Raw genomic sequence first — 25,051 nt, 5'->3', positions numbered from 1 at the left:
CCTGACATTTCCCAGAACACACTCAGCCAAGATTCCCAGTGCTGAGTCAGGAGCCCTGGCATCCCAGAAAACCAGCTCCTAGCCCATCTGGGTGTCTGTTTGGGGGGCGGGGGTAGGGCAGACGGGCCTAAATCCTGCTCCCCCAACAATAGGCTGACTCACCCCTCCTCACAGTCTGGAATAGAAGCAGCTTGCTGGGGCATCTCTCCCACCACTGGGAGAAGGAAGGATGTGACAGGAGGGATGGGACACTTTCCTCACAGAACCCTCCCCACCCCCAACTGTCTAACACTTTTGGTTGGAAGTCTGACCTCTCTGTCTCTCTGTGCTGTGACCTGAGAAGATCTCCAACTCTTTCTGGACTTCTTCCCAGTCTGTGTGACTTGTTAGAGGGCTCCTGTATGATTCCTCACTGGTCTGTGAAGAGATGACTCACTTTAGAGCCTTAGGTCTGTACCCAATGCACCCCCCACCATGACTCAATTTCAGGACAAAACACCCCCTGTCACCCTCCAGACGTAAGGGTCTGACTCAGGAGCCAGGTGACAGCAAACCCTTGGGGGCAAAAATATATAAAAAGCACCTATGTCAATAATTAACCCTATAGAACTGTGGCTGGTGCCAAGGCTTCCCCTTTATGAGGTCATATCAAAGGCTACAAGCAAAGGCTAGAGGATAGCAGATTTCTGAGCCTCAGTGCTCCGCCTGTAAAATGGGGCTGTGTCGTCTTGCTTAGTGTTAGAGAGAAAGAAGTGCAGTGAAATGGTGTCTGTAACGAGTTTCTCACAGGACCTGGTACAGAACAAGAGCTCTACACATGAGAGAAATTTCTTCTGGAATGGTCATTCTTTCCATTTCTTTCCAAATGGTCATTCTAAGTAAGAACTTAGCATGTACTTTTCTAATGCACACAGCAAAGAAAATCCAGGCAAAAATATTTGCTCTCTTGGTGCTGGCTTCTGATGAGGGCCAAAATAAAAAAAATTAATAAATAACTATATTTAATAAGGTGATATGTGTTAAAGAGAAAAATAAATCAGGAAAGGGGGGGGGCAAGGAGTAGAGAGATTTTGAGTTTAAACAGATGTTTGAATGGTCAGGGCAGACCTCACTGAGGAGATAACTGAACAGGAGATAACAGTAACATTTGAACAGAGACCTGAAAGAGGCAGGGAGGGAGCTATTGGAATATCAGAGGGAAAAAACATTCCAGGCAGACAGAACAACCAGTGCAAAGGCCCTATCTCAGAGAAATAGCAAAGAGGCCAATAGGCATAGTTAGTGAAGGGGAAAGAGAGGAGGTCTGCAATGTAACTCGAGGCAGATCACTTAGGGGTTAGTGAGTCACAGAGAAGACTATGGCTTTTACTCTGTGGGTTGAGAACCATGGAGGGCTCTGAGTAGAGGAGGACATGATCCCATTTAGAGAAAAAACTCTGAACTTCTGGCTTTTTCTCTCACATCCCCAGCCTCAAAAGCAAGTTCTATCACCCTGTAGGGACCGTGGGCCTGAGTTCAAGTCTACACAACTTAGATTTATGATCTTGGACTCACTGCTTTGTCTTTCTGTGCCTTGTTTTCCTGTTTGTGCAAGAGAATGACGATGATCCCTACCCCACAAAAGTTGGGCATAAACTGTTAAGTACAGCAGCTGGCACAAAGCAAGTAAACAAATGTAAATGTTGTAAATTAATAAAACTCTCGTAATTCTCCTGTGAGGAAATTATCCCCCACTATCCCCTTTTTGCAGAGATGAGAAAACAGAGGCTCAGAGGAGTCTGCGGGGAAAGAGCACCCCAGAAGTGACTGCTAAAGCCGAGATTTGAAGCCAGGCATCCTAGCTTCGGAGTTAAGGTCCTGGCTTGCCCCTCATCTAACCTCACCTTTAGACAAATTCTTTCATGGCTCTGGGCCTCAATAACCCTGTTGGTAAAAATGCTTGGCTCTTGTGGCATCGAACACACGTTTTCTGAAACAATAAAATAATATTATGTATCCTCATTTTACAGGTGAGAAAATTGAGCCTGGGGCTGGGGCAGGAGGAAGGGAAAGTAAGTCACACACTGCAGGTAACACTGCTAGTCAGTGGGGAGGCTGGTCTTGAACCCAGGTCCAAAGGTTTTCCAAGTCTTTGAAAGTCAGTCCGTGCCCCATCGGAAGAATGGGCGCGCTGCTGGACTCATCATCGAGGATTACAGGAAGGCTAAACTGGTCACTCGAGGGTGTAGGAAGGTCGGATTAGTTGCGGGGGTCTAGGAAGGGGTTCCCACCGCCCCGCAGCCAGGACACCAGTGGCTCACACCCAACCTCGACCAGCTTCGAGCTCTTGGACAGGAACCTCTCCAACAGGACACCAACCTCTCCAACCTCCTGGCACCAGGCAAGGCACGTCCCCCTGGCGTCACGTCCGGGGCGGGGCCTCGGGGCTTTCCCGGTTGGGAGGGGGGCAGAGTATCGGTTAACCCCTGCGCGGCCGGACGGGCAGGACTTCGCGGGCCGGAACCCGCGAGTCGGGGCTCCCCAGCCACACCCCTCGCGGGATTTAAAGGGGCAGGAGGGGCCGGGCCGGGTCGAAGCCCGAATCTAGGGAGCGGGCATGAGGCGCTGCCCGTGCCGGGGGAGCCTGAGTGAGGCAGAGGCCGGGGCGCTGCCAGGAGCGGCCCGCATGGGGCTGGAGGCGCCGCGAGGGGGGCGGCGGCGGCAGCCGGGACAGCAGAGACCTGGGCCCGGCGCGGGGGGCCCGGCGGGGCGGCCCGACGGGGGCGGGCCCCGGGTCCGGATCGAGGGGCCCAGCCTCCACACCGAGCCCGAGAGGGTCGGCCTCGGGCCTGAGCCGGGGACAGACGGACAGGTTGAGCCAGAAGCAGCTAGCCTGGGAGTGGAGACAGAGCGGCCGGGCCAAAAGACGGAGCCAGACGTGTCCAGCCTCCGGACGGGTCCCGAAAGGAGCAGCCACTGGTCAGAGCTGGAGACAGCCGGTCCCTGGGCGGAAACTGGGACAGATGGCTTTTGGACTGGTCCACACAGGTCTGACCTACAGTCTCAGCCAGAGAGGGCCAGCATCTGGACGCAGCCCAGAGTTGATGGGCCCCGGACACAGATAGAGATACATGGGACACAGACCCAACCAGAGAGGGCCAAGACCTGGGCTGATAACGTCCAGACCCACAAGAAGAGGTCCAGCCTCCGGACTCAACCAGAGGGGGGCCATCCCTCCACAGAATCGAGTGCTGATGTCTCCTGGAATGAAGTGTACACTGATGGCTCCCAGATACAACAGGATACTAAAACAGCCTGGAAGCAGGTTGGCACTGAAGATTTCCCAACACAGCAAGATACTGTTGGCTCCTGGACACCGTCTGGCACTGATGGTGCCCAGACACAAGATATTCATGGACCCCAGATAGAACCTGGGACAGACTGTTTTTTGGGGGAGTCCAATCAGGATGGCCCATTAGAGGAGCCAGAACCTGGGGAGTTGGGGACTCACCTATACTCTCACCTGGAGTGTAGCTCCCTGACCCCTGTGCCCCGCCTCATCATCACTCCTGAAACACCTGAGCCTGAGGCTCTGCCAGTGGGACCCCCCTCCCGGGCTGATGGGGGCAGTGGCGGCTTCTCCTCTGCCTCCTCTTTCGACGAGTCTGAGGATGATGTGGTGGCCGGGGGCGGAGGTACCAGCGACCCTGAGGACAGGTCTGGGGTGAGTGGGAACCATCCTGCCCTTGAGCCACACCTCTCCAGACCCCTTATCCCATCCCCTTGCCTTTGCTTTGAGAAGTTTTCCAGTACCCACCAAAAATTTCATCTCCAGTTACCTGCCTCTTCCCTCTGTCAGCCTCCTCCCTCTACCATTGGGGTTACCAACCCACTCCCAGCACAATCCTCATCCTTTCCTTTTCTCTTCCCCCCACTGCCTCTGGTACTGGTGTCTAAAGTGGACAGCCGCTGGTTGACTTAGCGGTGCCCAGGAATTCCTGAAATTGTGTGTGATCATGCGAGTTTGTGTGTGTACTCACATATTTCTGTATCGAGCGTGTATGACTTCTTCGGATTTTCTAGAAAGTATGTAACCTCAAAATCTGGAGTGCTCTAGTATAGAAGGACAGAAAAGGTGCACTTTTCCCCCCTCCGATTTTTTAGTCTAGAGCCTGTGACTGTCTTAAGGGGTCATGAACCTTCATCACCCTTTAGCCATTCATTTTTGTAGGGAGTGATCCCCCAGCTTTTATCAGATTCTCGAAGGGTTGTGTGAGCCCCAAATGCTAAGGACGCCCAGCTTAGCCAGGGAGCTTCTGGTCTCCCGGTTGCCCCCCAGATCTTCATGGCGGGGCCCTGCAGACTCTTGTTTACATCCTCTGCACTCATCCTCGGCTTGGGTGTGGTTCTTCCCTAGTGAATCAGGAGGGCTGGGCAGGGAAGGTTCAGGGAGGGTCAACACCAAGGCAGGTGTGAGAGCCTCAAGTGGGTTGGTCTGCTGGGTCCTCCCACTCTCCTGGGGCCTCTGGCTGGAGTCTGCCCTGAGGCCCCCTCTCCCCACAGGCATCCCTTAGGAACATGCTCACACATGTGGCCACAGGTAGAGATAGACCTGCCTCGACCTGCCTGCGCCCAGAGCAAAGGAGCTGACCCTATGGTCTTTCTGCCTTCGCTGTTCCCTCCACCTACTCTCTCACATTCTTGGCATCTCAGGATAGCTGATCCTGGAAGACAATGGAAAAAAAATAGCAGCTAGCACTCATTTATGCGCAGCTCTGGACTAAGCTTGTTGCTCATATTAACTCATTGAATCTTAATGGCAGCCCTATGAGGTAGAGACTATTATTAATCCCATTTTATAGATGAGGAAACTGAGGACCAGACAGGTCATGACACTTGTCCAAGGTCACACACTTTGGAAGACACAGAGTTGGGATTCAAACCCTTGGAATACCAGGCACTTTCTAGGTGTCATGTACGTGTTAACCCCAAATCCTCAGAACAGCGCTCTGAGATTGGGATTATTACCACGTCCACTTTATAGATGAGAAAACCGGTTTCGAAAGTTTGGCCCCTTGCTTAGGGTCGGTCAAGCCTGGTTGGAGTCAGGATTCTTACTCAGTTCTGGCTGAGTTTAAAACCCAGTTACTTCAGCCTCTGGGACGTATGGGTCGATCTGTCCCTCACTTGCTTTCCTCCCAGACCTCCCTGTGTCCAGTTTTTCTTCATCCTTCCAGAATCTGCCTCCAAGACCCAGTTTTGGTCAACTTTTGAAACTTCCCTGCTTTCCATGCCTTCCATGGATCCCCAGGGCCTTCCAGATAGTGATCAGAAATTCAGTCCTCTGTTCAGAGCTTCCTGTCTCCAGGCTGCTTCCCACGTTCAGCTTCCTTGCTTCCCTCCTGAACCCCTCCACTGCCGTGAAGCCCAAGGGCACACCATCCTGCCCCCCCTCGTTGCTCCCACTGCCCAAAAAACAAACCCTGGCTTTCTTCTCATTTTATTTTGAAATCCCAGACAGACCCACCACCCTACAGAGTAGTCAGGGCTGGGATAGGGGAAGCCGAGTGTTGTGGGAGACCATGGTGGGGGTGAGGGCGTGTGTGATTGGCCACACCTGGGGTATCAGAGAGGGCTTTCTGGAAGAGGGGGCGTGGAAGAGGAGACCATCATGAAACCATCTGAGAAAACCTGGATTAACTATCAGGTCTAAGAAAGAGAAAAGATACTGAATCTGCTTATGATAAAAAAAAAAAAAAAGACCATAACAGCTAATGTTCTTTAGTCCAAGCGATGTTTTTGAAGCAGCTATTTGTGCTAGGCTGTGGCTGGGGACATAGGCATAACTATGAGAACCCCAATCCCTGCCTTCAGAGTTCATAGTCCAGCAGGGGTATAGCTTGTCAGCCCAGGGTGGTGGGTTCCGAGCTGGAACCCCAGCACTGTGCTGTGTGACTGAGGCAACTGATTTGATCTCTCTGGGCCTCTGTTTCCTCTGTAACAGAGACAACAATCCTCCTGGGGTTGTGTTTTTAGGATTAAGTAGGTTATGGCTCACCGAGTCTTTGTCATTGTGCCTGGAATGTTCCAGGTGCTTAGTAAACAGGAACCTTTATTAATCACCTCCTCTCCATGGCTGGCAGCTGGAGGGTGGAAGGAACAGCCATTCCTGAATCCTGCAGTCCCAACACCCTGCCTCTGCATGACCTTCCCACCATCAGTTAGATGTCTGCCAGGTGGCGGAGCTCTGAGGGGGTGGGAGAGAACATGGCTTTAACCCCAGTGTAGTGGGGGCATGGGCCACACAGCTTCCTTCTCTGGAAAGGACCCCTTGTCTTAACACCTGCCTTGGGGCCTGCCATGTGCTTGGAGCAAAGAGTGTGTCCGTGTGTGTTTGCATGTGTGCTCATGCATGTGAACCAGACACTGACCCCGTCCCGAGAACCTCTTGGCTGAGTCAACCCAATATAACTAAATCTTTGTTTTCAGTTCGCTTTACTGGTTTTATGTTGCTTGTTCTCTCTCTTTCTTTGCTTCTGCTTATCTCTTTCTTTTTGATCATTGTTTTGTATCCATGTCTCCCTTTCTGTCTTTCTGTATTTTCTTTCTTTGTCTTTTGGCAGCCCTGTCCCTCTCTTAGTCAGGCTAGGTCGGGGTTTGCTGTAGTAACAAACAGCCCCCAAACTTAGTGACGTGGAACAACACCAGATTATTTTTTTCACACTGCACAGGGACCGTGAGCCACTGGTGGGTGAGGGAGCTCTGCTCCATGCTGTCTTCACTCAAGGCCAGGACTGAGGAAGCTTCTGTTTCTTTTTCCACACTCCCCACCCCGTTTTACAGCAGGGCAAAGGACACGGAGACTTATGTACTGGCTTTCACGCTTCTGCTCACATTTCATTGGCCAAAGCAAGTCAGAAACCCAAGGTCAGGATGGCAGGGATGTCCCTGGAATGGGGGGCGGGTGGGGGTTGGAGCCATTTGATAAGCTGTGCTCATGACTGTCCCAGTCTCCAGCTCCTGTGCCTGTCTCTCTGGCTCAGTCATTACCTTGTCACCTGCTTCTGTTTCTGTCTTTTCTCTGCGGTTCTGCCTCCACTCACCAACTCCTGCTTCTGTCATCTTCTCCAGAAGGTCTGACTTGGTTTCGGGATGGAAGGGAGGTTTCCAAGTGTTTGGTGTGGAGGGGAAAACTTGGGGACTGCTTGTTACTGCAGCGAGATCTGGCCTATTTCTACTCTTTGAGGACAGAAGAAAATGGACAGACTCTACCCCACCTTTGCTGAGGTCTTTGGAGGACCTCCAGGTGGCTGAAGTGGTGGGTGTTGCTCAGCCCTGTGAGCTTGGGAGCAGCGATCCCAGGAAGCCCTCTGGCCCTGGAAAGTCCACCTGGTTCCCCTCAGTGCAGCACCCTATCCCCTTCCCTCCCTGCCCTTGACACTCAACCCTACCCTGCTCTGCCTCACACAGAACAAACCGTGGAAGAAGCTGAAGACAGTTCTGAAATATTCGCCCTTCATGGTCTCCTTCCGAAAACACTACCCTTGGGTCCAGCTGTCAGGACATGCTGGTGAGAGCAGGGGTGTGGGTGCTGGCAGGGGGCAGAGAAGCCTGGGCTGGGGGAAGAAAGCTCCAGAGCCGTTCTCCATAGCTCAGCTTGCCCCATCTGTCACGTGGGCTTGAGGACAGTCTCCCCATCACGAGGCTGGTATGGGACGTGCTTAGGCCTGGGTTGGGCCATCCATACATCAGGACTGCAGGCTGTTCCCTTTGTCTCAGTGCCTGGGGGAGCAAATCCTAACCCTGGGAGAAGAACGGTCCTGGGCTTAAAGCTTTATATATGGGAGATCCTGGGCCAGTTACATTCTCTTACTAGGCCTTGGTTTTCTCACCTGTGTTATGGAGATCACCATACCTCCCTTGCCGGCTTAACAGAAGGGTTAAAATCAAAATGTATATGCACGGGCCACCTAGTTGGCTAAGTCGGTAGAGCATGCGACTCTGAATCTCAGGGTTCTGAGTTCAAGCCCCACATTAGGCATGGAGCCTGCATAAAATAAAAATAAAGTCAGATATTTAAGAAAATATTGATAAACAAAAATGTCTATGAAGATTGAGACATGAGTCCTTATAAATGGAAATAATCCTTCCTTGTTCTCTCCTCATGGCCAGATAGAGTAGGCCCTCTGTAGACAGCAGGTCTGATGGTTTTCCCCAGGTCCTGGCATGATGTCTCTGATAGTAGCCCAATGCCCAGCACAGAGCAGTTTCTGAAAAGAGCAAGATAATAAGTGTGTTAGGTTCTGTGGGCCAAATAGGCTTGGTCACAACAACTCAGTACTATTGTTATACAGCATGAACGCAGCCACAGATAATACGTGAGCGTGTCTGTGTTCCAATAAAACTTACAAAAAACAGTAGTGGGTAGAACTAGACAAATGGGGTGGGTCCACCAGCAAAGGGAGACAAGAAGGGGACATACCTACCTGGTTCGTCACTAGATCTGTCATTGAAAAGGCCAGCTCCCCCAGCCACAGGACCGCCATCTCTCTGCATTCTCATTACTCTGGCTGAGTTAAAATACCAAAAACAAACAAACAAACAAAAAAAAAACAAAAAAAAACCCCTCAGAAGTGAGTGCTTAAAAGAAGACTTAGTGGAATCAAAGGACCATTTTATTGCACTCCCAGGTTTGGGGTCAGGAGTCTGGACGGACCATGGCAGGGACGGCCTATTGCTGCATCATGGTATCTGGGAACCCAGCTAGGACAACTCTTTCGAACACAGCAGGGTGGAAACTTTATTTTAAAGATATTATTTACTGGGACGCCTGGGTGGCTCAGTTGGTTAAGCAGCTGCCTTCAGCTCAGGTCATGATCCCAGCGTCCTGGGATTGAGTCCCACATCGGGCTCCTTGCTCCGCAGGGAGCCTGCTTCTCCCTCTGACTCTGCCTGCCATTCTGTCTGCCTGTGCTCGCTCTCGCTCGTTCTCGCTTGCTCTCTGACAAATAAATAAAAATAAAATCCTTAAAAAAAAAAAAAAAAGATATTATTTACTTATTTGACAGGGAGAGACATAGTGAGAGAGGGAACACAACCAGGGGGAGTGGGAGAGGGAGAAGCAGGGTTCCTGCTGAGCAGGGAGCCCCATGTGGGGCTAGATCCCAGGACCCTGGGATCATGACCTGAGCTGAGAGCAGACGCTTCATGACTGAGCCACCCAGGCACCCAAGGCTGAAACTTTTGAGATGCATTCATGCCTGTGCCTTGCGATCAGTTCTCAGCTGGCTCTCAGCTGGCTCTCAGCTGGGACCGTCTCTGTGTGGCTTCTCTGTGTCGCTGCTTGGGCTTCCTCACAGTATGGTGGCCTCGGACTAGTCCACTTTCTTCCCCAGCTGCTCAGGATGGCAGAGGCAAGCGTCTCTGCCCACAGAATGGAAATCACTTCTCTTGCGACCTAGACTCTGAAGTCCCAGGGTCGCCTCTGTCATCAGTCCACCCAGGTTCAAGAGGAGAAAAAGAATTAGATTCCACTTCTAGATGGGGAGTGGTGAAATTCTAGAAGAACCTGTGGGCCAGGAGCTATTGGTGCAGCCATCTTTGGAGAACATAGTCTGAAAATACACTTTGCCTCAGTAAGAATTTGTAGTTCTAATCTATACACAATCTCAGGGGCCAGGAAATGCCAGATTTGTCAGTTAACTTTTTGAAGACTTTTTTTTTAAGGTTTTATTTATTTATTTGTCAGAGAGAGAGAGAGAGAGCACAAGCAATGGGAATGGCAGGCAGAAGGAGAAGAGGCTCCCCGCTGAGCAAGGACCCTGATGGGGGACTTGATCTCAGGACCCTGAGATCATGACCAGAGCCGAAGGCAGATGCTTAACCGGCTGAGCCACCCAGGCATCCCTACAGCTAAATTGGCCCCAGGTGCTAGCACTGTGGGACTCCAGGCAGAAGCAAATGCAAATTTAAAAAAAAATTTTTTTTGAAGATTTTATTTATTTGACACACAGAGGGAGAAATCACAAGTAGGCAGAGAGGCAGGCAGAGAGAGAGAGAGGAGGAAGCAGGCTCCCCGCTGAGCAGAGATCCCGATGCAGGACTCGATTGCAGGACCCTAAGATCATGACCTGAGCTGAAGGCAGAGACTTAACCCACTGAGCCATCCAGGTGCCCCCAATTTTTTTTAAAGATTTTATTTATTTATTGGAGAGAGAGAGATAGTGAGCACAGGAGCAGGGAGGAGAGGGAGAAGCAGGCTTCTCGAAGAGCAAGGATCCTGATAGAGGGCTCAATCCCAGGACCCTGAGATCATGACCCGAGCTGAAGGCAGATGCTCAACCGCCTGAGCCACCCAGGCGTCCCAAAGCAAATGCAGATCTGCTCTGGAGCATCATGCCCTCCACTTGGATCACACAAAAATTCCCACAGCCGATCACAAGCTCCTGATGTAAAATGACAAAACAAATGAGGACACAACATGCTATGAACAGGACTCCGAACAAGGAGCAGCAGCAGGTCCTGCCCTTGCCACATCGAGGCCAAGACTGTGAGAGTTGCGGGGAGGAAGAGAAAGCCCTTCAGAAGGGTCAGGCAGGAGGAGGGAAGCCACTATCCAGTGCATCCGGGAGATGAGGAGATCCTCAGGCTGATCCAGCTTCTTGTCCACTGTGCTGCTCCTAGGGAACTTCCAGGCAGGAGAGGATGGTCGGATCCTCAAGCGTTTCTGTCAGTGTGAGCAGCGCAGCCTGGAGCAGCTGATGAATGACCCCCTGCGGCCTTTCGTGCCCACCTACTATGGCGTGGTGCAGCGGGATGGCCAGGCCTTCAACCAGATGGAAGATCTCCTGGCGGATTTTGAGGGCCCCTCCATCATGGACTGCAAGATGGGCAGCAGGTAGGTTGACGGGCAAGTGTGGGGCCGAGGTGATGGGCCAGAGGATGCCCAACCAACTGAGCCACTCAGACATTCCCCACTTCCCTCTCTTAATTATATCTTTTGATATACAGAAACACTTTTAATCCAGGCCAGTTTGCCATTTTTCATTGTGATTAGGAGCTTTGTGTTTAAGAAATCTGTCTACTCCAAGATTGTGTGATCTCCTGTGTTTTCTTCTACAAGCTTTATTGTTTGAACTTTCACATCTAGCTTTGCAATCCATTAAGCATTAATCTTTATACATGGTGTGAGGTAGGGATTGAAATCCCCCCATGTCAATATCACGAAACTGTTGACCCAGCATCGTTTATTGAGAAGACCTCCTTTTCCCCACTGAATTGCTGGGCCTTCTTCATTGTAGTTCAGGTGAATGTACACATGTGCATCTGTTTTTAGACTCTGTTTCTGTCCATTGATCCAGTTGTCTATTCTTGTGCCATGCTGTGGGTTTATTGCTTGTCTTGATATCAGAGAGTATGTCCTGCGTTTTTGTTCCTCATAGTTTTCTTTGTCACGTCCTCTGTGTCCCAGGACCTACCTGGAGGAGGAGCTAGTGAAGGCCCGAGAAAGGCCCCGGCCCCGGAAGGACATGTATGAGAAGATGGTGGCTGTGGACCCCAGGGCCCCCACCCCTGAGGAACATGCGCAGGGTGCTGTCACCAAGCCCCGCTACATGCAGTGGAGGGAGACCGTGAGCTCGACCTCCACCCTGGGCTTCCGGATTGAGGGCATCAAGGTGAGGGCCAGGAGCTGCTTGCCTGTCACCGGAGGCCTGAGCGCTAGATCAGAGGCAGGGCCTCATGGGGAATATGGGTGTCAGGGAAAGCTGGGGAGAAGCAGGATGTGGAGAAAGAGTGGGAGACTGTGGAAGATGAGTAGACGGGCTCAGGGAGATCCTGCTTCTCTTTCACCCCTATCAGTGTCCAAGTTTTATTTACCTGTTTCCCTGAGCAGCTCCTGATTCCCTCTGCTCTCTTCCCTATGGCCCTGCCCTAGTCCACCCATCGTTCCCACTTAGTCTCCCTAGTCTCCCCTCACCCCAGCCTCCCTGGTCTCCCACCAACCCCCAGCCTCCCTGGTCTCTCCTCACCCAGCCTCCCTGGTCTCTCCTGCCCTAGGCTGCCTGGGCTCCTGGTTCATTGTCTTACCCTCTCTGATCCACATCTAACATGGCCGCTGAAAGGATCCTTACTCCCCTGTATGGGGAAAGATTTTCCTTTTTGCTTTCTCTCTTCCCTTCTTACTCTCTCTTTTTTGTAAATTAAACCTAATTGTTTGAAGACGGATTCACACAGTTTAAAAATCTAAATAATATTAAAGGGTATGGCGGGGGAGGATCTCTTTCCTGACCCTGCTGCTCTCCTTCCCATTCTGCCCCTCTGCCCCTGCCTGCTTCTGGAGAACCACCTTCTGGTTTCTTCTCTTTCTTCCTGCAAATACAAACAAATGCAATTGCATATCCTGAATTTTCCTCCTTCCCCTCTTACATAAAAGGTAACATAGCCCTGGAGAATTTTCTGTATCATTCCATGGAAAGTCTGCCTGCCTGCCTTCCTTTCTTTTCCTTTCTCCCTTCCTGTCTTTCTCAGCTGTGTAATAGGTCTCTCTGGATGAGACACAGGCCCCTACGGATGGCCACCGGGTTTTCCACTTTTTTGCCATTATAAACAGTACCTCAGTGAATCACTTTATATGCAAGACACTTTGCAAGTGGGTGGGTTAAGCTGTAGATGAGAGTCCCAGAAACAGGGGCACGGTGTCGAAGATGAGGTGCATTGTGAATTTGGCTGGAAATTGTCAAACTCCTTTCACAGGAGTAAGACCATTTTGCACCCCACCAATGACACATGAGAATACCTATTTCCCAACAACCTTGCCTGAGCCATCTTTCTGAGTTGTACATCTGATGCTCGTTCTTCTATTCAGAATCCTTCCATGGCTCCCTAGTCCCCTTGAGAAAAGTTCCCGGGCCTAGAGTGCCCTCCAGGGTCTAGCCTCATCTCTCCCCAATCTTTTCCTCTTCATCTATCTTTAGGCCACACTGAAGCAGTTTCATTTGCTTTAAAGAGTCCCGCTCTTTCCTGCCACAGGACCTTTGCACATGCTCTTCCCACATGTCCCCCTGATTGACTCCCAGTCATTTTTCTGTCTCATTTTATTTTTAATTTAATTTAATTTAATTTTAAAAAACTCATTTGAGAGAGAGAGTGCATGCACACACATGGTGGGGAGGGGCAGAGGGAGAGGGAGAAGCAGATTCCCCTCCTGAGCAGGGAGCCTGAACAGGGCTTGATCCCAGGACCCAGAGATCATGACTTGAGCCAAAGGCAGATGCTTAACCATCTGAGCCACCCAGGCACCCCTATTTTTTATTTTTATTTATTTATTTATTTGACAGAGGGAGACACAGTGAGAGAGGGAACACAAGCAGGGGGAGTGGGGGAGGGAGAAGCAGGCTTCCAGCTGAGCAGGGAGCCTGATATGGGGCTCAATCCCAGGACCCTGGATCATGACCCAAGCCAAAAGCAGATGCTTAATGACTGAGCCATCTGGGCACCCCTTTTTTAAATTTTTAAATATTTTATTTATTTATTTGAGAGAGAGAGATCATGAGTAAGGGAGAGGGGTAGAGGAAGAAGCAGACTCCCTGCTGAGCAGAGAGACCAACATGGGGCTGGATACTAGGACTCTGGAACCACGATCCAGCTTAAGGCAGACACTCAACAGACTGAGCCACATCCAGTCTTTTAAATTTCACTTCCTCCAGGAAGCCCACCTTGATTTCTATCGTGCCAGATCAGGGCCCTCTCTTTACTTCATTATTCTTATTTCCCTTTGTGATGATCTTATTCCATACCTGCCTCCTTCACCCAACTATGTGTCTGTCCTGTTACCTTCATGTTCTCAGCACCCACACGGCACCTGGCAATGGGGCAGAATGACTCAGGTGGTTTCTCTGTGCCCCTCTCAGACATTAAAAAACAAAACAAAACAAAACACTAGTCTCATTTATGGAGTGCTTCTTTAACTGTGCGCCAGGCACTGTGCCATGCATCATACCCATCCAGTCTCCTCTAATCCTTATGCCAGCTTTAGGTGGTAAATACCAACACAGTCCTCATTTTCCAGATGTGGGAACTGAGGCTGAGGCCGGGGAATCAGCTTGTTTACAGGCCGCCAGCTTGGAAGTAGCAGAGGCACTGTTCAAAGCCAGACCCAGCCCTCTCCAAAGTCCACTTGGCTAGACTGGGTCAACCAGGGGGTTCAGCGTTAAACTGGGAAAGACTGGTTGCTGTGGAGTGGGCCTTGGTGGAACTGGCCTGGTGGGCGAGCGGTCTCCTCCTCCCAAGCGGCCAGGAGCCCGGGGACAGGCAGGTGGTCCCGGGAGGTGCCTGATGCGGTTTGGTGTCAGCCCATGAAGGAAAAGTTGCAACACTGTGCCTTCTTCACCCCTCACCCTGCAGAAGGCCAATGGGACCTGCAACACCAATTTCAAGAAGACCCAGGAGCTGGAACAGGTGACAAAGGTGTTGGAGGACTTTGTGGAGGGGAACCATGGCATTCTGGTGAGTGGGACCCTCATGCCCCGAATTTGGCAGCTTAAGACAAGCAGACCACTGCTACCATCGTTGCTCCTAAGGTGGTGGTCTGCTCCAGGCCGGGGTTGGCCAACACTGGCCTGCCTTGCTTACCATCTGCGGTTGGCTGGTTGCTTGGCCAGAGCTGGCTGGACCGGGCGGGCCCTGCTCATGTGTCTGGTGATGGGCTCACCATCTCAGCTCATGACTTGGCTGCTTGTCTCTCACGCTCCAGCAGGCGAGCCTGGGCACGTTCTCAGGGTGCAAGCAGGTAGCCCAGAGAACCAGCAAAAATGCAAAATGTCTCGATGCCTCAGAGTGGCTGCCATCATTTCTGCCCCGATTGACCGGCCAGAGCAAGTCCTCTGACCAAGCCCAGATTCAAGGGACTCAGACTCCACCCCTCAGTTGGAGGAGCTGCTGGGAATTGTGGGTGTTCATGTAGTCTCCCAGCCACGCTCCGCTCTGTGCCACCCAGGGGCAGCCAAGCCTCTGCCTGCCTCCTGTTTCCCCCGCACGGCTCCCCTGATCCCATTCTGGCCGGGTTCTCCCTGCTCCCTTGGGGCAGTAGGAAGGGGACCCAGAGTCCCTGTACTAACCAAGAAACACTCTCTCTCACACAGAGAAAGTACGTGGTTCGCCTGGAAGAGCTCCGAGAGGCTCTGGAGAACTCCCCCTTCTTCAAGACCCATGAGGTGTGAGCCCCAGCTGCCGTGGGCGCGGAAGGCCCTGTGTAGGGGATGCGGGGGGGTCATCAGCCTCTGGGCGGCACCAAACAGAATCCCCTGACAGAGTGACAGGGCAGAGCTATTAAGAGGAACCCCCACGTTTTGGGGTTTTCTCTTAGGGTGGGCAACAGAGGGGATTTCAGGGAAATGGCATAGTTCAGAATGTGGGCTTGAGCCAGGTGGTCTGCAGTGAAGGCTGTTGGACTCTGGACACATGATTTACCTTCTAGGGCCTCAGCTTCCTCCTAACATGGGGGAAAACAATGTTTTTTGTTGTTGCTTTTTTTTTTAATTTGAGAGAGAGGGAGCATGAGCAGGAGGAGAAGGGCAGAGGGAGAGAGAGAAACAGGTTCCCCACTGAGCAAGGAGCCCAATGTGGGACTTGATCCCAGGACCCTGGGATCATGATCTGAGCCCAAGGCAGACACTTAACTGACCGAGCCACCTAGGTGCCCTAACTTCTTGCTCTTAAAATTACTTTGTAATTTTAATAATCATAATTTTCTCAATTATTGGTGTCTGCCTTCCCGTTTGGTGGCTCTCCCCCTTCCCTCTCCTGTGCAGCCTGGTCTCTTTGGAAACAATTTCTCTGGGCTGTCACAGGAAGTCTGGGAAGTCATGACCTTCCTGCATTTGCGTGTCCTCTCCCTCCTCTCTCCAAGCTCTTCTACCACCCCCTCTCAGGTCCTCCTCATTTCTTTTTCTTGGTATCCCCAAATTCCAATAGATCCCTGATCTGGGAGTTGGGCCTCCAGGTTCGAACCCCAGTCTGCACTCCTCAGCCTCCGGTGCTTGGGACCTATCTCTGGACAGGCATGATGGGCTAACAGAGCCCCTGCCTCCTGGGTGGGGTGAGGATATGGCCCATTAAGCATGGAAGCAGGACACATAGTCCACTCTCAATGTGTGCTTGCTATGACTGTCATGTTCATTATCATCAAATGTCATCCTCATCAGCCTCATCACTGCCTTGGGCTCTACGTGCAAGTCCCAACGAGGAGGCCCGGGGACCTCATCTCTTCTGTACTTGTGTTCAGTTTCACCCACTTTAAAAAATGAGTTGCCAGCATCTAAAACACAATAATTGACACCCAAGTTGGGACTTCCAGTTTCTGCGGCCCATTGGGAGATGTGGCAACAACTGGGCTGCCTGCCATGTGCCAACGCCCAAACAGAGTGGGGCGGTAGCACCTGCCCAGTCACCTGGGTTCTCTGGGAGCGGTGCAGTTTGAAACCCCACTAGAAAAGGGGAGGGCCTTGTACACCTGGAGTCCCATGAAGGCAATGGAAGTTGTTTCTAATTTTAACCACCACCACCCTGCTGCCCCCACGCCGGGAACTACCGAGGGCTGTGTGTCCAGCACCGCAAGGCACTTCATGAGCCCATGGGGTCGTGGAATGCTGCCATGGTTGTGGGATGTTACCATCATCACCACTCTCCAGTGGAGGGAACATCACCACCAGCCGCAGTCCGAAGGGCCTGAGCTCTTCTTCCCTGGGGGAGGCATTATCCGCTCATAGTGCCGGCTGGGCTCCCTGGACCCACGCGAGGTCTTGCAGGTACCTGAGTTTGTAGCCCAGCGTGGAAAAGGCTCACGTTGGCGGTCCCTCTGCTATACCGGCTGGTGTCCTAAGGGCCTTATGTGGATGAATTCCCACATGTGATGGGCACAGCAGCCTTCGAGGCAAATGTACTATGATCCCATTATTCCCACTTTGCATATGAGCAAGTAAAGGCAGGCAGAGGTTAAGGTCGCCTGCACAAGGCTACCTAGCCAGTCAGCGGCAGAGCTGGGATCTGAACCCGGATAGCCCAGCTCCGGAGCTCATGCTGTCAAGCACCCTGCCCAGCTGCCTTTTGGGAAGGGGGCCTGAAGCCGGTGCCTGCTCCTCCCTCTAACCTCCGACTTCTTTCCCCTGCAGGTGGTGGGCAGCTCCCTCCTCTTTGTGCATGACCACACTGGCCTGGCCAGGGTCTGGATGATTGACTTCGGCAAAACGGTGGCCCTGCCTGACCACCAGACGCTCAGCCACCGACTGCCCTGGGCTGAGGGCAACCGCGAGGATGGGTACCTCTGGGGTCTGGACAACTTGATCCACCTCCTTCGGGGGCTGGCCCAGGGTTGACCCACCTGCCCGCTGCCAGGTTTATTTTATTGGCTGGTGCCTATCTGGCTGGTGGTGCCCCAACATTGGCCATGGGGGCACTGACCGCGGGGATGGGAGAGGTGGCATTGGACACCGCACAAGACCGGCTGGAAGGTCTGAAGGGCCTTGGAGACCAGGTAGTGCCCGGCCCTTCCCATGATTTGGAGATTTTAAAGACTGGAGCGGAGGTGTGACGTGGCTGCATCCCACAGTGAATCAGAACCAGACTGGGTCCTCTGCCCAGCCCAGAAAGTTTCTGAGGGGCTGCTAGGGACCATAACTGAACCACGAGCCCTGACAGAACACAGTTCAGATGCCACTGGCCACAGGCTTGACATGGTGCCTGTCGCCATAGGAATGAGTATAATCACTGCCTCCTTGTCAGCCCCCTCCTGGCTGCAGGCTGGCTCCCAGAGGCCGGGGACAGTTGGTTTTATTGCTGGTATGCTGGAGAACCAGCCTTCACCTGCAAATAAAGGCAGGAGCCACCTATCTGCCTAGGAGAGTTCTGGCCCCATCTGCTTGTCCCCGGGAGCCACTCCAGCACCCAAGACCCTGGGGAGGGTGTGACACCACATGGGGCTGATCTGAGCGCTCTGCTGTCTGGTGGGACCCAGTTCACCCTGTCCTGCCCTCTCCTGGCCCCATGGGGATCCTCCCCGCTCCAGAAAGAACTCTGCCAACCCCCTGCAGACTGAGACCATAGCCACTTCCCCGGCCTCCACTGTGACTAGCACCACCTCGTTCCTTGGGCACCGGCCTCAGCCTGAGGACTTCCTCCTCCCACCCCATACCTTTTCCCTTGCTCCTAGCTGGCCTGTAGCAGGAAGGGCTTTCAGCCATGGAAAAGCAGATTTGGGAAGCAGAGCTGCCTTCCTCCAGGGGTGCAGGGTAGGTTGGGCCACTGGCTCTGGCCTGGAGTGTGCCACCGGGTCCACCCCACCGACCCTGGCAGCACCAAGCGTGCATCCCATCCCCCCTCCTCCTGCACCTGTACCTTTGGCTTCCTGGCCTCTGAGGCAGGGAACCAGGCACCTCCCTCTTCCCTAAGCTGAAGCTCGAATGTGTCTTCCAGGCCCGAGGAGATGTGCTTCTTTTCTACTGACCGTCTTTATACTTATTTATACGGGAGGTAGTCGTTAGCTGGGGCAGTGTTGGGGAACAGGAGGCAAAATCGCTTTGTGTACTTTCCCCTCCTGGACGACGCCCCAATAAATCACACAGAGTCAGCTTTGTGGATTTTCTTTCGCCTCTGGGGTGTGTGGGCTCCAGGCTCCGTTTCACTGTTGGTGCTGGGTGGGGTCATGGGATCATGGGCCCTTTGGGATCATTCAGTCTGAGTTCACCCGGCCACTGGTCTTCTAACTTCTCTGTGTTGGACAATGTGGGGAACAGACTCATGAGTGGGACAGCTCCCGGCTGTGCCCTCAGGGCCTCCTAGGACAGCATACCAGACAGTGCCAACTGTGGGGTCCAAGGCGTGAGGGCAGGGGTGCCCTCTTCAGGGGAGAAATACCGCAATGGACAGCATCTCTCAACAAGACCCTTTGCCCGGCACTGAGTACCTGGGACCAAGACAGACCTGCTCCTCCCCTTTCAGAGTAGGAGCGACAGGTCTTTGTTCAATCAGGAACCTCTTTCTCCACCCACATCTGTACAATGACTAACTGCCGGGTTTGCATCCTGGCCCTGCCACTTGCCAGTTGTGACCTCAGGCCAGACCTCACACACTTCTCCGGGCCTCAGTCTCTCTACCTGTAAAATGAAGGAAGAACTAGTCCCTTCCTTACATGGAGAATCTGATGAGTTAAAATGGGCAAAGGGGTTGGCACATGTTAGCACTTTCTGTGTGTTTCTAAGCCAAAAGGCAAGGTGGAAGAGGAGCCGTGCCTGAAGCTAGGGAGTCTTCCCAAGGAAGATGAACCAAAATAGAGAATTAAGAGGAAGATGAGCCAAAATAGAGAATTAAGGAGTTATCCTTAGCAGAGGATTGGGTGCAGGAGAGTAGACACTCTGGGGACCTGGAAGGCCAGTGTGGCTAGATGAGCTGGGGCTAGGAGAGTTTAATCCCTGTCCTGTGAGCAACAAGGAGCTGCTGGAAGCTTCTCCCAAGGTAGGTGGTAAGACCTGGTTTATATTTTTAAAGACAAGGCATCGTAGGCTCTAAGGGAACAGACGCAGGGGGGCGGCAAGCGGTGCGGTGAGAAGGCTCCTGCAGGTGTCCAGAGAGAGGAGGCTGGTCACGAGAGAGAAATGTCTGGATTCAACATTGGGGTGGGGCAGACAGGCAGGACCTGCAGGCCGGCTCTGGTGAGTCTCTTTCCTGGAGAGGGAGCTTGTTTGACTGGCTCCTGGCTTGGATCCCAGCCATGCATCAGAAGCCCAATACTGCAGGGTGGGCGTGGGAGGTGGGAGAAGGGGACTGGGACTAGACGGACTGGGGTGGCAGGGGGCCTCTGCGTGGAGGGTCTCTGGCTGGAGGTCCTGGGAAACACGGCCTACATCTGCAAGCTCTTGCAAAGGGAGAAACCGGGGCACTCTTCTCATGGTGACAAGGCTAAGCTGTGGCCGGGACCCTGTCAGCCTGGCTCAGGGCTGCAGCAGGCTAGTGGCCGGAGTCCCGTGGTCTGAGCAGCAGGGCCTGGCCACAGAGGCCAGCCCGCACCCCGCCAGCAGGTACCACGTACGCCCGGCCATCAGCGGCCCTTGAGGGTGAGAAGTCCGTCAGCTGGAGGTTGCTGTCCCGGACCTGGTCATAGTCCCATAGCTGGTAATGCCAACTCTTGCCCTGCTTCGAGAGAAGGTAGACGACTCCTGCAGAGCCTTCCTCTGGCAGGGCTGGTGGCTGGTGGGGCATGGTGGGCACCGGGTGAAACAGACCTGGCAGCTCAGGGTCCTCAGAGTAGCCGAGGCTCGGCACGGCCCGCACACCCAGCAGGACCCCTGGGAAGAGAGGGGAAGCTGTGAGCGGGAGGGCACGCTGACTCCATGCCGCAGCTCATTGAGCTCCCCACACCGTCCTTCATGGAAGGTGTGGGTGCTGCCTCCATGCATCCCTTAGTGGCTGGCGGGGCCGTGGGCACACAGCTGGGCTGGGACTGGACCTACGGTGTCTGGTCCCAGACCAGTAGCACAGGGAGGGGAAGGGGCGTTCAATAGAGTGGGCATCGTCACCCAGTGGTTTCCTGCTGTCTAGTAAAGGAAGACTCAGAGGAGCCGAGGCCACGGACCCGGGCATGGGGCACCCAACATGCAGACCACCCAACATGCAAGCAGCAGGGTGGGGTGGGGGTATGAGGATGTTCAGGCCGATCGAGGCGGACGCTGACTGACACATGCAGTGTGCCTGCCCCATTCAGACCTTTATATGCTTTGCTACTGTCGCCCCGATTTTCAGATGGAGGAAGGAAAGCCCAGAGTCACAGAGCCAGGAGGTGGCTAGACCCGCTATGGAGCCCAAATCCTAAAGTCTGCGCTCTGAGCTTCTGTTTGTGATTAGCAGATACTGGGGCACCTGCTGCCTGCCAGGTCCCTAACTAAATATCCTGTGGGGATGGGGACAGGCCAGCCCTGGTCCCTGCGCTGAGCACAGGAGACATGCCATTATCAGGCTGAGAGTGTGGGGTGCTGGGGACCAACAGGGGGAGCACACAGGAGTATGTATGGGAGGGGAGACCCACCTGTGCTCACTGCCCAGTGGGCCTTGTGGCCCTTCCTATGACACGGCTCGTGGTTGAAATCTTCATCGTAGCTGGTGCAGAGGGTTAAGGCCAAAGCTGCAGTGTGGCCCTGGGACCCACCCTTCTCCCTCCCCACCAGCTCCCTTCAGGGCCCTGGGATACGGGATGAGCAGGGGATGTCCAGAGACAAGGTGCCACAGGACACGGGCTCTGTTGGGACCGCCCAGGCCACCATGGAGCTGCTCCACCTGGCAGCCCAGTGTCTCCTGGGCCAGCTTGCCCATGTCGGCCACTACAGGGGTGACAGAGACAGAAGGATCGCTGTGTGCCTGGCTGCAAGCACCTCAAATAAGCACTGCCACCACCACCTCTCTGGATAAATGCAGGAAATGAGGCACAGAGAGGGTAAGCTGCTTGTCCACAGTCACCCAGCAGGAGGGGGCAGAGGTGCGCTGGGAATGAAGACAACCTGCCTCCAGAGTCCACCTCCTAATATTCTACTGGGTGAGGGAGAAGGGCCAGAGGATTGGAACAGGGTCCTCTCGCAGGACTGGTTTAAGACCCCCCATGCCCCCAACTCACCAGAGAACATCTCTCCCTGGGCCGTGTAGCCTCTCTCCATGGCCATCTCCACAAGTCTCTCTAGGGGGATGCCGCTGGGTGGTGCCAGGAGTGTGCCTGCCATCCACAAGGCCACCAGCCCACACCTGGGGAGAGACAAGCCCGGTCCCTCCACCCCTAAGTCATGTCTTTACCAAACCCCCTCTGCCCCCGGAAGCTGGAATGTAAGGAACTGGTGTGCCGTGCTGGTGCTGGGGGAGTTTCCCTTTTCCCAGACCTGCTGGGCTGCAGGGAGGGCAGGAAGGTGGGGAGAGAGGTCACCTGGGCTTCTAGGAGGAGGTGCCAAGTAGAGTCCGAGATAAAGACTATTCACTTACTCGCTTGCCCTTGCCCGTTCATTCCAACAGTTCACTGTGCATGCACCCAGGGCCCCACCCTCCAGCCCCCGTTTCCCTCCCCTCCACCCCCTTCCAAGATGCCTGGGACAAACCCATGCCTCCCTCCCTACAGAGTGGCCCTCAGGAAGCACACAGCAAAGGAAGAGTCGGGTGGGAGTCCCAGATCAGGGCACGTACTGAGGGCCTTCCTGGATGAGGGACGGCACGTCTGCACAGAAGAGGATCCATTGTAAGTCATTTCTGAAACTGAATCAGAGCATGCTCAGGTCACATGGGAAAGAGCTCAGCTCCTAGATCTATCCCCCCAGCCCCCCCACCCCCTGGCCTCGAGGTGCGATTGGAAGTGGAGTGTTGAGGAATGGGCAGAGGAACCCAGGTCTGGCTATCCTGAGGCCGGAGGGCAGCTCGAGGCTCTGATGCTGACTTCCCTCTCCCCTGATGAGCCACTTGTCCCTTCCCAAGCGTCCGCGTCCTCATCTGCTCAGTGGGAATCCTCCTTCTACCTGCTGCTCCCTGCTCATTCTCTCGGTTGTTGTAGGGGCAAAGAACAGATGTACAAAATCTTTCCAACTTGGAGCCAGGAAAATGGACTTATTAGAGCAAATTTCTTGAAGAAGGGTGACTGTTTACCCAAACCCTTCCTGTGATTTTTTTTTCCTCCTTCTCAAGCCTGTTCAATAGGGATGAAAATCCCTTAACCCAGCCTAGAGGAGAACCACGTAAGACCACACTCCAGGCCTAAGAGATCAGCCGGATAATGAGCGCTTGCAGGCCTGTCCAGCCCCACCCTTGGGGAAGTCACGTATAAGATTTTGATCCAATGCAGCCCCAGGGCTCAGGAGAGGCTGGGCAACATGCTTATCCAGTATTTCTGTTCCAAGGCCAGTGAAAGAGCAAGGCTGGTGGGCGTGGGGTAACCCCAAAGCTCCCGGTTCCAGTTTGGAGCACTGTCCTGATGGAAGATGGCACAGTGGTTAAAGGCACTGAGGCCTGCTGCCAGAGTGCAGATTGGGTTCCTCTAAGTGCTGCGGTGAAGTAACCACCTTCATAATCCTCAGTTTACTCATCGGGAACATGACATAACCATAGTTCCTATCTTACAGAATCACTAACCCAATGAAATAAATGCCTAAACACACTGAGAATAGTGCCCAACAAACGTCCTAACCAAACGGATTATAAACTTGTCCAGAGAGCTGGAAGTTTCTTCCATGAGTCTGGGCAACTCACTCCTTGTTACACCAGGTCACCACAGCTCCAGGCCAGATCTAGACCTCTCCCACCTGGATATCTGGGGGCTCCAGCTTCCTCCTGGACCCCTTGACTGTCTCACCACCTCCAGTCCCCACAGATAGCCTCCCTCTCTGTGCAAAGCCCTTCCGCAGCTCCCGCTGCCCTCAGGATCGTCTGCCTCCCTCCACGCAGTGCCCCTGCCCTGTGTGATCTGGCTCCTGTCCACCTATGGAACTCCACGTTTACCACCTCCCCCATCCAGTTGAAGAAATATTTGCAGATCCTGGAAAAGAACATCTCTTCATTTCAGCCTGTGCCTGTGCACAGGCTGTTAATTCTCATCACAGCCGGGACAGCTCTCAGTCCCCACTAACCCCCAAGTCTGGCCAGGATCGCCCCCAGGACTCCCTTACTATAGCTCTCACCACTTTGGGCTGTCACTGGTGAGGGAGGGATCTGTCCCTGCCCCTGTACTAGGTGTCTTTGGGGGCAAGATTTCTCCTCTTTGCAGAAGGCGTGCCCTGCATGGGTCTAAGTAGGGAGCTGAGGTTTTTGACCTTGAGGAAATAGGAAACCCCAGGAGAAGACAGCTGAAATGACCGGGGGACAGGTGGTTCGGGGACACCCTACCGGTCCTGGTGCAGCTTCAGGAGCCTCTTCACGTCATCTCTGCTCTTGGGGACTGGGCCGGCCTTCTCTAAGGCCTCCTTCAGGAGCTGGCTCTTCTCTATGCCGAAGACATGAGGGGGAGCCAGCCCCCTGACAGGGGGTGGAGGTGGCGGTGGCGGTGGGGGTGGGGGGATAGGGGCCTGGAGACTTGAGGGAGGTGGAAAAGCTAAATTGGGGACATTTGGGGGGAAAGGAAGTGGAGTGATGGGGGTTTGGGGAACAAGGGTTTGTGGAGGGGCTGGGGGGTCTACGGGGGGAGAGCATCGAGAAATCATTTTGGGGTTTATGACATGCAAGTGCTGTCAGATCAAGAATCCGGGCCAGATGGAAACTCTAAAAATGAGTTAGTTGCAGGCATGGACGTTCTGAAAGTTTTAGCGCGGAGTTCCAGAACTTGGGTGAAGAGTGGGCCTGAAAGGACCAGGACGGACACTTGGAACGATGGAAGCAGGGGTTAACAGGGCGGATCCCTTATCCGGAACTAGATTTGTGGTTTGGGGCTGGGTTGCAAGACTCCGAGAGGAATTTAATTAAGAGTTACTGTATTATCCCAGGCAAGTTTTGGAAACTCGGGAATCAACGCTTGGCTCTAGGGTGGGGCGCCTAAACTGCGGGAATCTGGAGCCCAAGGCTAAAGACCAGAGAATTCAGGCTCTGTAACCCCTCACATCCCAGGCCCGAGTTCGGAACCTTGGAGCTGACCTTGATAAAACAGAGGTCAAGACATCAAAAGGACACCTGGCAGGGAAGATGGCTTAGTCGTGGAGAAGGTCCTGGAATCAGAGCGCGAAAGGAAAAGCTCTCTGGGTTGGGAAAGGCTCACAGATCAGAGGACGCTAAGAACCGCGATACCGCCGGAATACGTGACGGAGACAGAAAGTAAATGCGCCTCCCCTTCCAGCAAAATGGCAGCCGCAGCACACATTATCCCTTATCACGTGGCGGGACTCCCGACTCGTGCCCACCCCCACAGAGCCACGTAACGCGAGAAGGCGGAGCGTGGAGGGGGGTTGTTGGAGAGACTTTCAAAGGACCGCCCCCGGAAGCTGCACAAGGGCGAGCGGCTTCCCCATTGGTCAGAAGCGCGTGAGGGGGTGGGCCTTCGCTGATTGGTCCCTAGACCCTCTGGACGGGTCGG

General features: G+C 53.6%; 2 protein-coding genes across 5 annotated transcripts; one reads left to right on the top strand and one right to left on the bottom strand.

Annotated features, from left to right (window-relative positions):
* The first annotated feature begins 2,476 nt into the window (after positions 1-2,476).
* Positions 2,477-18,601, top strand: ITPKC (inositol-trisphosphate 3-kinase C). Its single transcript, XM_059381382.1, has 7 exons — positions 2,477-3,703; positions 7,450-7,549; positions 10,663-10,876; positions 11,450-11,654; positions 14,383-14,484; positions 15,120-15,191; positions 17,148-18,601. Exons 1-7 carry the CDS (start codon positions 2,597-2,599, stop codon positions 17,349-17,351), a joined length of 2,004 nt encoding a protein of 667 aa, XP_059237365.1. The 5' UTR covers positions 2,477-2,596; the 3' UTR covers positions 17,352-18,601.
* On the bottom strand, positions 17,840-24,966 carry ACTMAP (actin maturation protease). 4 transcript variants are annotated; one of them, XM_059381386.1, is made up of 6 exons: positions 23,875-24,875; positions 22,189-22,257; positions 21,635-21,759; positions 21,215-21,344; positions 21,053-21,123; positions 17,840-20,315 (listed from the first exon to the last, which is right to left on the bottom strand). In XM_059381386.1, exons 1-6 carry the CDS (start codon positions 24,186-24,188, stop codon positions 19,978-19,980), a joined length of 1,047 nt encoding a protein of 348 aa, XP_059237369.1. In that variant the 5' UTR covers positions 24,189-24,875; the 3' UTR covers positions 17,840-19,977. The 4 variants fall into 4 exon arrangements, with proteins under 4 accessions (XP_059237369.1, XP_059237371.1, XP_059237372.1 ...); XM_059381388.1 differs by lacking the exon at positions 21,215-21,344 and having other exon boundaries at positions 24,616-24,858; XM_059381389.1 differs by lacking the exon at positions 21,215-21,344 and having other exon boundaries at positions 23,875-23,964.
* Between the last annotated feature and the right edge of the window lie 85 nt (positions 24,967-25,051).

This window comes from Mustela nigripes, chromosome 17, assembly GCF_022355385.1.
Source record: "Mustela nigripes isolate SB6536 chromosome 17, MUSNIG.SB6536, whole genome shotgun sequence".
Lineage (NCBI taxonomy): Eukaryota > Metazoa > Chordata > Mammalia > Carnivora > Mustelidae > Mustela > Mustela nigripes.
Note: the sequence above shows the minus strand (reverse complement) of the source record. Positions and strands in the feature narration are given on the sequence as shown.

What these genes read in the sequence shown, in the direction of transcription:
- ITPKC (XM_059381382.1), top strand. Translation starts at nt 2,597, where the DNA reads ATGAGGCGCTGCCCGTGCCGGGGGAGCCTGAGTGAGGCAGAGGCCGGG. An exon ending in GACTGCAAGATGGGCAGCAG is followed by an intron (nt 10,877 to 11,449) that starts GTAGGTTGACGG and finishes TCTGTGTCCCAG; the next exon opens with GACCTACCTGGAGGAGGAGC. An exon ending in CCTTCTTCAAGACCCATGAG is followed by an intron (nt 15,192 to 17,147) that starts GTGTGAGCCCCA and finishes TTTCCCCTGCAG; the next exon opens with GTGGTGGGCAGCTCCCTCCT.
- ACTMAP (XM_059381386.1), bottom strand. Translation starts at nt 24,188, where the DNA reads ATGATTTCTCGATGCTCTCCCCCCGTAGACCCCCCAGCCCCTCCACAA. An exon ending in CTGAAGCTGCACCAGGACCG is followed by an intron (nt 22,258 to 23,874) that starts GTAGGGTGTCCC and finishes GCTCTGATTCAG; the next exon opens with TTTCAGAAATGACTTACAAT. An exon ending in GGACATCCCCTGCTCATCCC is followed by an intron (nt 21,124 to 21,214) that starts GTATCCCAGGGC and finishes CCTCTGCACCAG; the next exon opens with CTACGATGAAGATTTCAACC.